This window comes from Triticum dicoccoides, chromosome 3A (genome assembly GCF_002162155.2).
Source record: "Triticum dicoccoides isolate Atlit2015 ecotype Zavitan chromosome 3A, WEW_v2.0, whole genome shotgun sequence".
Lineage (NCBI taxonomy): Eukaryota > Viridiplantae > Streptophyta > Magnoliopsida > Poales > Poaceae > Triticum > Triticum dicoccoides.
In genome coordinates this window covers 411,450,113-411,465,486 of record NC_041384.1, presented here as the reverse complement: position 1 = coordinate 411,465,486, position 15,374 = coordinate 411,450,113, and the positions used below count along the sequence as shown (strand labels likewise).

The following is a 15,374-nucleotide window of genomic DNA, read 5'->3' as shown; positions in this document are numbered from 1 at the left end:
GCAATTGCAACGCTATCATAAACGATTTAACGGGAAAAATTGTGTGTGATATACCTGTGAACGGAAAACATTTTCCTTAGAGCGATTATGTGGGATGTACATACAAACGGAAACGTTTAACGAGGACTGACTGTGTGGGATGTACTTGCGACCGAAAACAATTTCACCTGTATAATTGTATTTCTCTATTGTATGTATTTCCGTATTTGAGCGCTCGCCGGTCGCACACGACCTCATTTTGCCGAGCGTGTGTGCCAGGAGGGCATATCCCCGACGGTTTCTGGGTCGTGTGGGAAGGACCCCCCTATCGCCCACACTCACTTGGCGACGGTTCCAAATGTCGTCGCGGAAATGGGTTAAAAACCATTTGTTTAGCACTGATGCGCACCAGTGAACATACGTACTTCCCTTTGTCCATCGGTATGTTACTTGCCCGAGATTCGATCGTCGGTATCTTCATACCTAGTTCAATCTTGTTATCGTCATGTCTCTTTACTCGTTCCGTAATACACCACCTTATGACTAACTCCTTTAGTCATTTGCTTGCAAGCTTATGATGTGTATTACCTAGAGGGCCCAGAGATATCTCTCCGATACTCAGAGTGACAAATCCTAATCTCAATGTATGCCAACTCAACAAACACCTTCGGAGATACCTGTAGAGCATATTTATAATCACCCAGTACGTTGTAACGTTTGATAGCACATAAGGTATTTCTCCAGTATCCGGGAGTTGCATAATCTCATAGTCGAAGGAATATGTATTTGACATTAAGAAAGCAATAGCAATAAAACTGAACTATCATTATGCTAAGCTAACGGATGAGTTTTGTCCATCATATAATTCTCCTAATGATGTGATCCCATTATCAAATAACAATACATGTCTATGGTTAGGAAACCTTAACCATCTTTGATCAACGAGCTAGTCTAGTAGAGGCTTACTAGGGACACGATATTTGTTTATGTATTCGCACATGTATTTAAGTTTCCGATCAATACAATTCTAGCATGAATAATAAACCCTTATCATGAATAAGAAAATATAAAATAACAACTTCATTATTGCCTCTAGGGCATATTTCATTCAATCGTTAGGATCCGATGAATTGTAGGTTTATGATCAGATTATTCATGAGAAATATTTGAGTCTTTTTAAATTCTTATATGCATGATTCTTATAGCTTTGTATATCTATCCGATCTATCTATTTGGTTTGACCAGCTAGATCGATTTATCTTACAATGGAAGAGGTGCTTTGTAATGAGTTCAATCTTGTGGTGCCCTATATCCCAATGACAGAAAGGGACAAGACACGTATTTGTATTGTTTCCATTAAGGGGAAAACGACGGGGTTTATTCACATTGGTTGAGTTTACTCCGTCTACATCATGTCATCTTGCTGAAGGCGTTACTTAATACTCTAGATGCACGTTGGATATCGGTCGATGGGTGAACTAATAGTAGTAGATGCAGGCAGGAGTCAGTCTATTTGTCTTGGACATGATGCCTACATACATGATCATCGCCTTGAATATCGTCATAACTATGCGATTTTCTATCAATTGCCCAACAATAATTTGTTTACCCACCGTATGGTTTTTATTTGAGAAATAAGTCTCTAGTGAAAATTATGCCCCCCCGGGTCTACCTTTATCATATATTAAAATCCAAAAATACCTTGCTGCAATTTATTTACCATTCTTTTTGTGTGTGTTTTTGTTTATCTATCTACCATTATCAGATTTGATCCTTGCAATTAACCGTCAAGAGGATTGACAAACCCTCTTGATCGCGTTGGATACAAGTATTTGTCTTTTTGTGTATGGGCGTTGTTCACGAGGTTTCGCGTGGTTCTCCCACTGGATTGATAACCTTGGTTTTTAACTGAGAGAAATACTTGTCTCTACTGTACTGCATCATCTATCCTCTTCAAGAAAATACCAACGCAGCTCACAAGTAGCACTTGGCCGCGCCCTGACTCGAAGGAGAGGAGGAGCGAGGCGCCGTGCAGTCCAGGGCCTTATGTCCGAAGAAGCGGCAACGGCGGCAACAGATGTCACGCTGGCATTCAACCCGTGGGTGACCAAAACCAAGGCGCCGGGGGCATTCTCCATGGACGGGTGGGGAGGAAGACCGCGGGAGCGGCCTGACTGCCGTCGGGGACGCTTGCGACGGTGCTCCTTGGCCAACTCCAAGGCGGCCTCAGGACGCGACTCGAATAGATGGATCTCAGAGCGCACACAGTGCGCGGGAGGTGGCGGCGAGGGGCGGTTCGGCAACGACGGCGAGGAAAGCGTGAGCGTCGCGCGCAACCAGCGCCTTGTGGTAGGACGACGTGGCCTCGATGGACCCGACCAAGGAGGGGATGAAGACGAGCCACCGGAGCTCGCGAGGGCAGCCACCGGGTAGGGGGGCAGTTCATGCCTGGGCTAGGGGGGTGGGCGACGGGGCCAGAGTGGCCATCGACACGGAAGCGATGGGCGCCGAGGCCGGAGCGGCCGCGGGCGAGGGCTAGGGTGGCGGGGCTAGGGGAGCGCGACCGAAAATTAGCGATGGACTGGCAAAAACACTGATGACTTTATTTTTTTTATTACGTGAAGAGGATTAATGACTTTATACTTAGGTAGGTACAGATTGGGGGCAATCGGCAATATATGTTCTTTCATGGAAGCTTATCCGAACAATACTGCTGCAGATGCAAGGCATTTTCCTGCGAACCATCCGATCGAAAATCAAGGGCCTGATATGAAGGTAGTGTAAGGAAGACGGGAAAGCCTAGTACGCCGACGCCCTTCTCAAGGCGCTCGCCTCGGCGTTGCGTCCGCAGCGACACCGCCTCCGTTCCCTTCGTCGCCGCGCCAGCAGTCAACACCGCCGCCCCCGGTGACTCGTCGAATGCGGCCGTTCCCAGGTCGCCGCCCGCCGTTGCCGCCACCGCCGTGACCAAAAGGGATGCGCGTCGTCCCCTCAGCTTTTCTCCGTCGCGCCGCCTCGATGTCCTCTCACTACAACGTACGTGCCCCTTTGGGCTTCCTCCTCCCTATCAATCCCTGACATCTAAACCCCCCTTTACCCTTCTGCCCTTTTGCAGCGCCGAGGATCCTCGCGACCTCACCGCGGATACTCCTCCCGCCCCCCGCCGCCTTCCGCCTACGCCGACGCCGAGCTCGTCAGCGGCGATTCTTACCTCAGTACTGAGCCCGCTGCCAACGATTCCGTCCGCCGCGGCGGGGGTCCTCGCGCGCCTCCACCGCAGTACAGGCACGGGCCGCAGTTCCAGCCGCCGCCGTACGTATATGGCTACGGCCAACCTCAACCGCAGCCGCAGCCGCAGCTGCAGGTTCAGCCTTACGGGTTTGTGCCGTACAACTACAACCATCCGCCGCAGACGCCGTTCCCAGGCTCTCAGTACGGCTATGGGACTCCGAATCAGTACGGTCACTGGCATCCACAGCCATACAGAGTTGTGCCACCGAATGGAGGGTTCCTGCCACAGAATGCTGGGTTCCGACCTGCGGCGCCACAGCTGCATCCAAGTCTGGCACAGTACAAACGAGAGTGGCGATCTGTGCAGAAGCTGCCACCTCGCCATGCTGGTAGCATCTCAATGCTTAACATTTATTTGTTTGCAGCAATGTGTTGCAAAACCATCATAGGAGCATTACTCTCAAGTCCAAGCATTATACTCGTTTTACTTATTATAGTAATTATTCCTAGCTCTATCTCATAACTGAAAGCTTTCTTAATAATGATTGCAACCGTGTCATTTATAGCTAGTATTATTCTCATGATGAAGAACTTGGAATTTGATTTCCAAATCTAGATAGATGCCTTTGGAGAATTTGATTTCCAAATCTAGATAGATGCCTTTGGAGCAGTAATGCTAGATGTACAGGTTTTTTCGGGGGATTTACAGGCTGCTTAGCAATGATTGGCGGGGGATTGATTAAGGGGCGCGGGCCCACTGGTGAAAATCAGGGGGGGGGGGGATTAGAAGAGCGCACGATCCCCAGCCCGTACAACCCTGTAGAAAAACTCCGTACATTTAGCATTATTTCCTTTGGAGTCGTGAACTGTGAAGCGACAGTTCTAATTGATGTGCTAAGGGACATTAAATGTGTCGGTATATCTGTGATATGCTTGCGGAGAGTTTTGCTTGTGTTATTTTCCAAACTTAGTATGTGTGCGAGATCCTCATTATTCTTGTAAAAGAATACAGTTCTTGCTCTTGTATTTTGAGTATGGACTTTTGATTCTGCAGAGAGGTTTAAGGTTCTGTCATACAATATACTGGCGGACTATCTGGCCCAGGAGCACCAAGATCTTTATAGAGACATACCATCATTCATCATGGACTGGAACTGGCGTAAGAATAGGATAGGTTTAGAGATCAGCTGGTGGCGTCCAGATATTATATGTTTTCAGGTAATTCTTAAGAAAAGCTGTTGTACTGCACCAATCTCAGCAGGTTGTGCTGATGTTGGCAAACTCAAGTCATGGCAAGGATAAAAATATGCCAATTTCCTAACTCCAATTGATGAATATATGTTATGAGCACTTTTCTTTCTTGTCCATGGAAGTCAGTCTTAAGTAAGTACGCCCTCCGTTCACAAATGTAAGATGTTCTAACTTTTTTCAGAATCAGATGTATATGGACACGTTTTAGTGTGTTTGTTCACTTATTTCAGTCCGTATGTAGTCCATAATGAAATATCCAAAACATCTTATATTTGTGAATGGAGGGAGTACAATATATGATCTGATGGGGGGTCTCTATTCATTCAATGTCAGCATTTCATTCCTTGCTTGAACTTTTGTTTCTTTTTGTAACCATCTTCTTTGTACTTGTAGGAGGTAGACAAATTTACAGACCTTGAGCAAGAAATGTCAGCCCGAGGATATAGCGGCATATGGAAGGTAATGTTCTAAGTTCATTTACACTCTGCTATATTGTAGGCATTTTCATTTACAGTGTTCACGGAAGTGACTGAAATATGTGTAGCATTTGCGGAATTGAATCTTTTTTTTGTCATTGAGGGAATAGGAACAAACTTTTTTTGAGTTCATGACTGTGATTTACACATTTGCTGAATGGTGACACAGATGCGGACTGGAAATGCTGTTGATGGATGTGCCATATTTTGGAGGACAGCAAGGTAATCAATTCAAGTTTTTCTTGTTTGTCTTTGTGTGGTGGAAAATTTGATCTACGGTTGTTATCCAAAATTCGGGGTGACCATATTAAATTTTCTTCAATTCATTTCATAGGGACATTCTTATGGTTATCTAAGACTTTTACCACTCACCAGGTTCCGGTTGTGTTATAAAGAAGACATTGAGTTCAATAAGCTTGGGCTTCGGGATAATGTTGCACAGCTTTGTGTTTTAGAAGTGAGTTTGGGATTATGGGCAATTAGATGAACACTTGAGCCTTTTCTTTTGGGTGCTACTGCTATGCTTACAGTCTTGCATGCCATCCAAATCTGCTAACCATTTTTTGCTGTAATGTACAGTCGGTGTTTCGAAGAAATGTGCAAACTGGGTCTACTCACTTATCTACTAGGTAATTGTGATTTGCAATACCCAGCATACTTATAATTGCTATTGTGCTATCTTCTGTTTCTCAGGTGTTTGTGTTTGGGATTTGTGGTTAGTTACTGTATCATATTTATATATTGTTTAAGACAGAAGAAATGAAGCACATATTTGTATGACTTACCCATGCTTATGCTTGTTCTTTTTGTCTCAAAGCCCTATCCATCCGCAACAAGCCAAACAAGTTGTTATATGTAACATTCATGTTCTTTATAATCCGAAGAGAGGGGACATAAAAGTTGGCCAGGTATATTGTTTTTTCCTCTGATACTTGTGTCTTAATTTCATGTATTTGCTGATACAATGCTCGTTTGCTCCTGACTTGGCTGCTTGACACATGCATTTCTGTTTTGTAATTGAATCAAGGTTTTGTTTGCATATTTGTCTAACTTTAGTTTAGCATATGTTTAACATGGTAAGAACATTACATTGTGTTAGACATTATTTAGTAAAAAACATCGATGTAACTTTGTTGAGTTCTGCTATGATATTTGATCATGTGATACTTTCTTGGCATCTTTTAAAGATTTGTCCATTGTGCCTTTCCCTTCTCTCTGCTGGTTTGCTGTATGAAGCATCATCTAGTGTTTCTTTTGCTCTTGACTATCTACCACTAGCATCCTTATGCACTTAATTTCATGCTGACTTTATTTCCTACAGATAAGGACACTCCTTGACCAAGCTTATGCTACATCTAAGAGGTGGAATGATGCTCCAGTAATACTCTGTGGGGACTTCAACGCTACACCGAAGGTAATATTCTAGTACTTAACTATGTATATTTGCATTCAAGAGTCCATTCTACTTCGCTATTTCTTATGCTGTTATACTCATTTTTAATACTAATAAGGTCTGTATGTTGCCCAGAGCCCGCTGTACAATTTTATATTAGAGCAAAAGGTAGAACAAATTGTCATTTTCTGCAGTTAACTAAGCATTAATGTTATATCATGGAGCTGAAACTTATGAAGCTTCACAATCATGCAGTTAAATTTGTTTGGGCTTGCAAGAAATGCTATATCAGGGCAGCAAACTAGTTCACATGGGCTTTATACTGGTTCTAACACATCTCGGTAAATCTTCTACTTGATGGAAGTGCACTTATTGAGTACTTATGTTGGACGCCACAATGTATCTGCAAAATCCTAACCTATCTTCACTTCAATGGTTGCTTTGTATCAGTTATACATTCCGTCCACCTTTATACACGACCAATGGTAGAGAGGGAAGAATAATTACTCGAGATGTCCATAAGCATCAAAGTGAAGCAAAAAGTTTGGTCAGAGATTCTTGCCTTGCTGGAAGAGAACCTGTTTTGACCGCTACTGCTTCAACATCTTGCTTTAACTCTGAATCGAGTAAATATTTTGGCAACAATATATCTTCTTCTGGCCCTAGTAATCTTGACGAGCAAGGATTATCAAGCTGTTTCGCAGGACTTGCAAAGGATGCCTGTAATTCTGATGGTGAAGCCCATGCAAAGGCAACTGAACGTGAAGAAGGTGCGGCTGTTGACAGCTCCTCTGAAGAATGTTCTGGAGGAATCAAAGCTGAATCAAAAGAACCTGATGTTGGTGGTGTCCAATGTTCACAAACTGATGTATGTGATGAGGCCTTCCAGTCAGATTCAAGTGAAGCAATTGATAGCAGACACCTACTTTCATCTGAATTATCTGGGCGTATAGATTCTGTCCGAGAATTAAGAGGTGTTAGCAGTAAGGATTCAAATTCCCAGGGAGCCTTGTCTGGGAGTGTGATTTGTGAAGATGTCACAGGTGGTTTTGAAGGAAATAGTGTTCAATCAGATATGTCTTTGAATATATCAAAAGAAAACCCTGGTGAAAAGGAAAAGTGCAATGAATCTATGTCTGGCCATAACAATTGTACAACTCCCGGGTCAGAATCATCCCATTTCAGTGATTCTCTAAAGTCTGCTGATGCACGGGGTAAAATGGGTAATATGAGAGTAGAAGAAGAAATTAATACAGGATCTCCAGTAAAATTAACACATCAAATAAATAGTACTACTTCAGATTCCTGTGGCAATGAGTGTACTCCTGAAGTAATCAACAACCATTTAGACTTGTATTCCTGTCCAGAAGAGTTTGGAAATCATGCTTGTTCTGTTGAGGATGATGTCGCAGCTAATGAAAATTTGTGCTCCAACGTGATATCTGACCCTACCTCCTTCAAAGAGTTCTCTGGTGATAATGAATGCTTACATGTGGATAATGATCAGCTGCCAAAAATTTCAAATGGTTCACAACATGCTCACAAGGTGGTTCCTTATGGAGGGTACTATAATGATCCATACAGGTGGACAGTAGATGAAATAAAGGCTGCTACTGGGAAGGAAGAATGTACTTATGTGGAACATAATTTGAAAGTAAGGAGTGTCTACACAGATGTGGAGGTAACTGATGCCTTCTTAATTTACTTGGCTGCATTTTCACCATTCATCTGTAACTGAAAACACCAGGACATTCACTATTATCTGTTTCTGAGTTATCGAACATTTGGGCAAGTTGTGCTTACAGTTCTTTAACTCTAAAAGCAGAAAGCAATGTACAGTTTTGTTTTAGTGAATAATGTTGTACTAGTATATTTCAGGCTTTTGTGAGAACATAGTTGGTGCTTACTGATAACTTCATCAATCAGGATTTTAACGGGACAAAAGATGCCAATAAGGAGCCCTTGGTAACCAGTTACAACAGCAAATTTATGGGGACAGTGGACTACATATGGTAAGCAAGCTTTATTGAAACTCTTAAGCTATTCAAGTGCACCAGTATTTGACAATTTAATTTGCTGCCATTGACAACCTTGTAATATACAATGAAGGGCTTCTGAAGATCTTCAGACTGTTAGCGTGCTAGATACATTTCCGGAAGTGATTTTGAAGGAAACTAATGGATTCCCCACAAAGGTACTACCTTATGAATATTTTTCTTATATTCCATACGTCTGCAATATGCGTTATTTAAACTTTCCACAATATCCAATGTGTGACTGACTATGGTTTCTTATCCTAATATGCTAGTAGCAAAAAGATGACTTACTATGAAAATATTTCGTAATAAAAATCAAGTGCCATTGTTTTCATAGAGCTAGTGTTCTTACCATACAGGCATACACTATACCAACAACAACAACAAAGCCTTTAGTCCCAAACAAGTTGGGGTAGGCTAGAGGTGAAACCCATAAGATCTCGCGACCAACTCATGGCTCTCGCACCTGGATAGCAAGCTTCCACGCAACCCTGTCCATAGCTAGTTCTTTGGTGGTACTCCAATCCTTCAGGTCTCTCTTAACGGGCTCCTCCCACGTCAAATTTGGTCTACCCCGACCTCTCTTGACATTCTCTGCACGCTTTAGCCGTCCGCTATGCACTGGAGCTTCTCGAGGCCTGCGCTGAATATGCCCAAACCATCTCAGACGATGTTGGACAAACTTCTCTTCAATTGGTGCTATCCCAACTCTATCTCCTATATCATCATTCCAGACTCGATCCTTCCTCGTGTGGCCACACATCCATCTCAACATACGCATCTCCGCCACACCTAACCGTTGAACATGTCACCTTTTCACCTTTTAGTCGGCCAACACTCAGCGCCATACAACATTGCGGGTCGAACCGCCGTCCTGTAGAACTTGCCTTGTTACTTTTGTGGCACTGTCTTGTCACAGAGAATGCCAGAAGCTTGGCGCCACTTCATCCATCCGGCTTTGAATCGATGGTTCACATCTTCATCAATACCCCCATCCTCCTGCAGCATTGACCCCAAATATCGAAAGGTGTCCTTCTGAGGTACCACCTGCCCATCAAGGCTAACCTCCTCCTCCCTCCTTCCATATATATAGGGCCTAATGCGTTTTTCGAGGCTAACTTTGACCAAGTATTAGAGCAATTATATATGACATGCAAGTTACACAAAGCATACCGTCAAATTCGTACGTGAAATGAGCTTCCAATGATATAATTTTCACATTATATATCTCATGTATTATTAATCTTATCAATAGTCAAAGACGGTCTTGAAAAACACATTAGGCCCTATATAGATGGAAGGAGGGAGTAGTAGTATTGAAACCGCACATCATGTACTCGGTTTTAGTTCTACTAAGCCTAAACCCTTTCGACTCCAAGGTTTGTCTCCATAACCCTAACTTCCTATTTACCCCCGTCCAACTATCGTCAAATAGCACCACATCACCCGCAAAGAGCATACACCATGGGATATCTCCTTGTATATCCCTTGTGACCTCATCCATCACCAAGGCAAAAAGATAAGGGCTCAAAGCTGACCTGTGATGCAGTCCTATCTTAATCGGGAAGTCATCAGTGTCGACATCACTTGTTCGAACACTTGTCACAACATTATCGTACATGTCCTTGATGAGGGTAATGTCCTTTACTGGGACTTTGTGTTTCTCCAAGGCCCACCACATGACATTTCGTGGTATCTTATCATAGGCCTTCTCCAAGTCAATGAACACCATATGCAAGTCCTTTTGCTCCCTGTATCTTTCCATAAGTTGTCATACCAAGAAACTGGCTTCTATGGTCGATCTCCCAGGCATGAAACCAAACTGATTTTTGGTCACGCTTGTCATTCTTCTTAAGCGCTAACGACTCTTTCCCATAGCTTCATTGCATGGCTCATCAGCTTAATTCCATGGTAATTAGTACAACTCTGAACATCCCCTTTGTTCTTGAAGATTGGTACTAATATACTCCGTCTCCATTCTTCTGGCATCTTGTTTGCCCGAAAAATGAGGTTGAAAAGCTTGGTTAGCCATACTACCGCTATGTCCCCGAGGCCTTTCCACACCTCAATGGGGATACAGTCAGGGCCCGTCGCCTTGCCTCCTTTCATCCTTCTTAAAGCCTCCTTGACCTCAGACTCCTGGATTCGCCGCACGAAACGCATGGTAGTCTCATCAAAGGAGTCATCCAGTTCATTGGTAGAACTCACATTCTCCCCATTGAACAGCTTGTCGAAGTACTCCCGCCATCTATGCTTAATCCCCTCGTCCTTCACTAGGAGTTGGTCTGCTCCGTCCATGCATTTGACTTGGCCAATATCCCTCGTCTTCCTCTCTCGGATCTTGGCCATCTTATAGATGTCCCTTTCACCTTCCTTCGTGCCTAACCGTTGGTAGAGGTCCTCATACGCCCGACCCCTTGCTTCACTGACAGCTCGCTTTGCGGCCTTCTTCGCCATCTTGTACTTCTCTATGTTGTCTGCACTCCTATCCAGGTATAGGCGTCTGAAACAATCTTTCTTCTCTTTAATCGCCTTCTGGACATCATCATTCCACCACCGGGTATCCTTATCTTCGCCTCTCCTTCCCCTGGACAAAGATAAAAGTGTTAATTTTAAAATGAAGTTTCTAAAATGTTTAGAGACAGAAGCAGCATGTTTGTCTCTTCAGTTCATGGCTTCTTTACTGGTTAACTGCTGTATCCTCATGACATCTTACTAATTGTGTCTATTTCTGTTGGTTGACAGAAATGGGGAAGTGATCATATCGCCTTGGTCTGCGAACTGGCGTTTAAGGATTGATGTTCATGAGACTGTAAGAGAGGGATTTCAGTGCCATTGAAGGCACACGCATGACAAGACAACGGCTGCCTAGCACAAGCCTCAGGCGAAATAATCATACCCAGAACAATCGCTGAACATTTCTCCTTCAATCACATTTAGTGTGTGTGTGTGTGTGTGTGTGTATATATATATATATAGACACACACACACACACACATGGAAACCAAATTCCTGCTTTCTTAGGTCAATATAAGAGCTCGCTAGCATTTTGTTTTTTACGGCATGCTTCGTAATTGTACATGAGACATAGGTCAAGTTTCTCAGTGTGAGCCCAGCAATGGACAACTGCTGTTGGCTTGGATGGACAAACTGCAGGCACCATGGCTTAGCTTAAGATGATACTCTCTCTGTAACATAATATAAGAAGTTTTTGACACTGTCATGGTGTCAAAAAACGTCTTATATTATGTTATGGAGGGAGCAAGTTACAATGTGATTGGACTAAAAAGAAACCATGCTATGAAAATCTGGAACAGTTGGTAGCTTTGAATTCTTCAGACATAAGAAGCAGGTTTGGTGCATACTAAGACTCCTGACCGACACTGCATTATGAATTATAGTTCTACTATGCTTGCAGCCGTAATCTTGTCATATGGGGGCGTTGAATTCTTTGAAATAAGCAGGTGTATTTAATATCAGTCTCCTGACTGATGCTACATACACCCTCTATTCACTAATGTACTGTCAGAACGTCCTACATTAGAAATAGGCCTATATGGAACCTGATTTGGCGGGCTGGAGTGCCGCAAAAAAATGAAAATTCTTGCAGGGAAGGCGGTCATTGGGGCACTGGCTACCCAAGTGCATGCAGTATAGGCACTTACGTACTAGTGCTACTTTGTGGATTAGAATAGGACAGCTCTTTCCATGCACTAGTTGCGTGTACAGAGGCAATGGCGTTGTGGAATGGCATGTGTTCTAGGTGGCCTTTGCCGGGAACGAGTACTTGCTGGACAATGGAAAAGAGTGGCTAGTGGCTTCTGAACGTACTTGCAAATTGTTCGGACAAAGTGCAGGATATGATAATTATGTTGGTCTGGCGAGTGCGGCAAGTTCGTACAGATGTAACACATGGTAAAGAAGCTGCTCTGGTGGAGGTCTTAGTAGAGTTTTTGGACAGTTATTTCAAATCAATTCAGCAGGCAAATAAGTATAGTACAGAAGAGACTGAAAGAAAAAATGGGGAAGGAGTGGTTGACGGTACCAACTAAAAAACCCCAAGCGTGGTACAAACCGTGGCCGCCGCCGATGCCGGGCAAGGTAGCTTTATCAGTGGATGGCTTCTTTTTGGCCGAAGACGGGTCAGCAGGGTCAGGCACGGGTCAGCAGGGTCAGGCATGATACTAAGGAATTGGGAATTGAGACGGGAGTGTTATTTTCTCGGCACACCGTCACTTATGTCATTGCAACGATGCTCTTGAGGCGAAGCTACATGCGATAATGGAGGGGATGGCATTGTCTGTCGAGCATACTACTCTTCCGGTGGTTGTTCAATCAGATTCGACGACGACATTGTCTATTCTAACTTCTAATGAGTTGGACCGGTCGGCATATGGGCATCTCATCTTAGAGATTAAGGATCTGATGTAGGAAGGGAGTTTATTCCTATGAAAATTTTTAGGGACCAAAATAGAGTAGCAGATCATCTGGCAAATCATGGTAGAACTGATCATCGTACGGCTTGTTGGCTTCGCAGAGGTCATCCATGTACAACTAAACTTTTGTCGGCGGATTGTAACTCTACATTTTTGAAATAAAACTCCCATTTCACTCGGAAAAAAGAACATCTTACATTAGTGAACAAGGTACTCGCTCGGGTCCGGAGGGAGTAGTATTATTTATGGGGGACCTTCCGGTCGGATTGGAAGGTCACAACGCACACTTGCTTCATTCAAGAATACGTTGTATAATTGCAAAAGAAGCTTGTCAATGTGAATACTTATTCTTTTTTTTAAAAGATTCGGGTTGTCGGGCTTTATTGATTTAGAAGAAAGCAATGAGAAACATGGTGATCAAGCGATAGTGGGGTGTTACATAGAAAACGGAAAAAGAAAAGCAAAAGGATGCTCGGCGCGAATACTTATTCTTGTTTGCATGCTTTACCTGGATTTGCTGATCCTCGTTGCCCAAGAATTAAAATTGCTTCAGTGGATTTTGTGGGAGCAGAAAGTAGCGCCTGAGGTTAAAGACGGGGGTGGGGTGGTTAGAGCATCTCCAACCGTTGCCCCCCCCCCCCCTCTCTAGGCGGCTCAAAAAATCGCCACCTAGAGGCGAACCTGCGATAAAATCGGCCTGGGGTGATCGGGTTCCCAGCCGACTCCCTGAGGGTCGGCCTTAGGTGCCTGTTTTAATTTTTTAAAACATTTATTTGACTAAAATTCGGTGAACGGGACAAATATTCCGCGAAACAATACATAACTTCGGCGAACTGAAATAGTTTTTTTACATAGATAAAATACTTAAGAAAATAAACGCGACTACAGGGCGAATAACACGCTGAGAGAGGCAAAGTCGCCGCCGCCGTTGTCCTCGTCGTCCTTCTTCTTCACGCGGTCACCCCTGCTGAACCCCTGCCCGGGGTCGCACTGGCGGACCGGTGGCGGTGCGTCGTCGTCGCTGTCGTTGTCGAGGACAACGACGCCTCCCTCGTCGCGGTCACAGTGCCGAGCGGCGAACTTCTCTAGGGCGAGGCGCTGGCGCTCTAGCTCCGTCCGTGCCCAGTCTTCGCGCGCCCACTTCAAGGCCGCCACGTCGTCCAACCCGGGCTTCGTCTTCACGCCGATGAGCCCTGGCTCCGTCTTCACGGCGGAGAGCCCCGACTCCGTCTACGGTTTGACGAAGCGGGGAGGAGCCGAGAAGGAGGCGCGCCCACCCTTGACGCTATAGAGCGCCGGCGAGCCGGAGGAGTGGGAGGAGGAGTGAGAGGAGGAGGAACAGGAGCCGGTCTTCCTCGGCATCCATTGGCCGCCGCTCCCGCGCGCGGCCAGGGCGGCATGGTACGTCATCGGCGGGTCGTTGCTGCCCTCGAGGTGTTGGAGGACGGCGTGGAGAGTGCGACCGGGGCGCCCCACCACAGGCGGCGGCCCTCGCCGTTCTTCGTCCCTCATACCACCGGCGCCCCGTTGGTGAAGGCCAGCCGCACCGCCTGCCGGCGCTGGAAGTACGCCGCCCATGCCTCGTGGTTGCCGGCAGCGTACTGCGGGAGGGCCCGCTGCTCCTCCCTCGGCGACGCCCGCACATGGTCGACCTCGTCGGTGAAGTAGTCGGGGCGCGTGGTGATGTCTGGCAAAGGGGGAATGGGGACGCCACCGATGCTGAGCTTCCACCACCCCGGCGCACGCATGTCAAGAGGCGCCGAGACGTTGGTCTCAAACAACAGGTAGGCTTCCCACTCGTGCAACGAGCAGTGGCCGAAGCCATTGGCCGCCGCCCCATCGCCGGGGAACCTCTCGCCCATCGTCGCGGCTGGGCACGGGGAGAGAGGGGAGGAACTTCGGCGGCGGCGACACACGGGGAGAGAGAGAGAGCTCAGCGGCTGTGGGCGGGGTGCGGCCAGAGGCGAGGGGAGGCGCTGCTTATATAGCATCCGGGGGTGTGGGCGCCGTGTGCACGCGTGGCAGGAGGTGGTGCGTCGCCGTGCCGCCCGTGAGGAATCAAAGGCTGACCGGGGGCAGCCTTGGCATTGATTCCCCGCGGGAAACCGAGGTGAGGACGACGAGGCACGGGGTCGCTGACTCGGCGGGCCCGCCGTTCTTTCACGCCACAACCGATTGCCCCGGTGCCCCCGGGCACCCCCCAGTGCGCCGGGTCCAGCCTGGGTCCGCCGACGCCAGTTCCGGCCCAAACCGGCGAAAACAGGCTCCTGGAGGCGCGATTGGGCCGATTTTTAGGCGCCGGCGCTGAAAAATCTCCCGAGGGGCCTGTTGGGGGCACGGATGAAGATGCTCTTAGCAGCAGCGTCTCGATTAGGCTTTGCCAGGACAATGTTGGAGATGGGTACGCCGTGGTTGGACTTGGCGTCGCTGGTGAGGCATGGCAGTAAGTTAATGGCACAGGTTCTAGGGCTCATTCGGTTTGGAGGAAATCAAAACGTAGGAATTAGGAGTAGTATAGAAATTTGATAGGATGTCACTTGCCATCCTAAGAAATTGACTTGCCTTGTTCCTA

At 46.0% G+C, this 15,374-nt stretch overlaps 1 protein-coding gene across 3 annotated transcripts; it reads left to right on the top strand.

Annotated features, from left to right (window-relative positions):
- The first annotated feature begins 2,790 nt into the window (after positions 1-2,790).
- Positions 2,791-11,775, top strand: LOC119268354 (carbon catabolite repressor protein 4 homolog 6-like). 3 transcript variants are annotated; one of them, XM_037549964.1, is made up of 15 exons: positions 2,793-3,015; positions 3,095-3,599; positions 4,265-4,428; positions 4,855-4,920; positions 5,107-5,159; positions 5,313-5,394; positions 5,517-5,566; positions 5,755-5,845; positions 6,259-6,351; positions 6,466-6,498; positions 6,586-6,671; positions 6,781-8,011; positions 8,257-8,342; positions 8,440-8,524; positions 11,112-11,775. In XM_037549964.1, exons 1-15 carry the CDS (start codon positions 2,956-2,958, stop codon positions 11,163-11,165), a joined length of 2,739 nt encoding a protein of 912 aa, XP_037405861.1. In that variant the 5' UTR covers positions 2,793-2,955; the 3' UTR covers positions 11,166-11,775. The 3 variants fall into 3 exon arrangements, with proteins under 3 accessions (XP_037405863.1, XP_037405861.1, XP_037405862.1); XM_037549965.1 differs by lacking the exon at positions 6,466-6,498; XM_037549966.1 differs by lacking the exons at positions 8,440-8,524; positions 11,112-11,775 and having other exon boundaries at positions 2,791-3,015; positions 8,209-8,328.
- The last annotated feature ends 3,599 nt before the right edge of the window (positions 11,776-15,374 follow it).

Coding starts and splice junctions, on each gene's coding strand:
- LOC119268354 (XM_037549964.1), top strand. CDS start 2,956: ATGCGCGTCGTCCCCTCAGCTTTTCTCCGTCGCGCCGCCTCGATGTCC. Junction 4,921..5,106: donor GATATAGCGGCATATGGAAG/GTAATGTTCTAA, acceptor ATGGTGACACAG/ATGCGGACTGGAAATGCTGT. Junction 8,525..11,111: donor CTAATGGATTCCCCACAAAG/GTACTACCTTAT, acceptor GTTGGTTGACAG/AAATGGGGAAGTGATCATAT.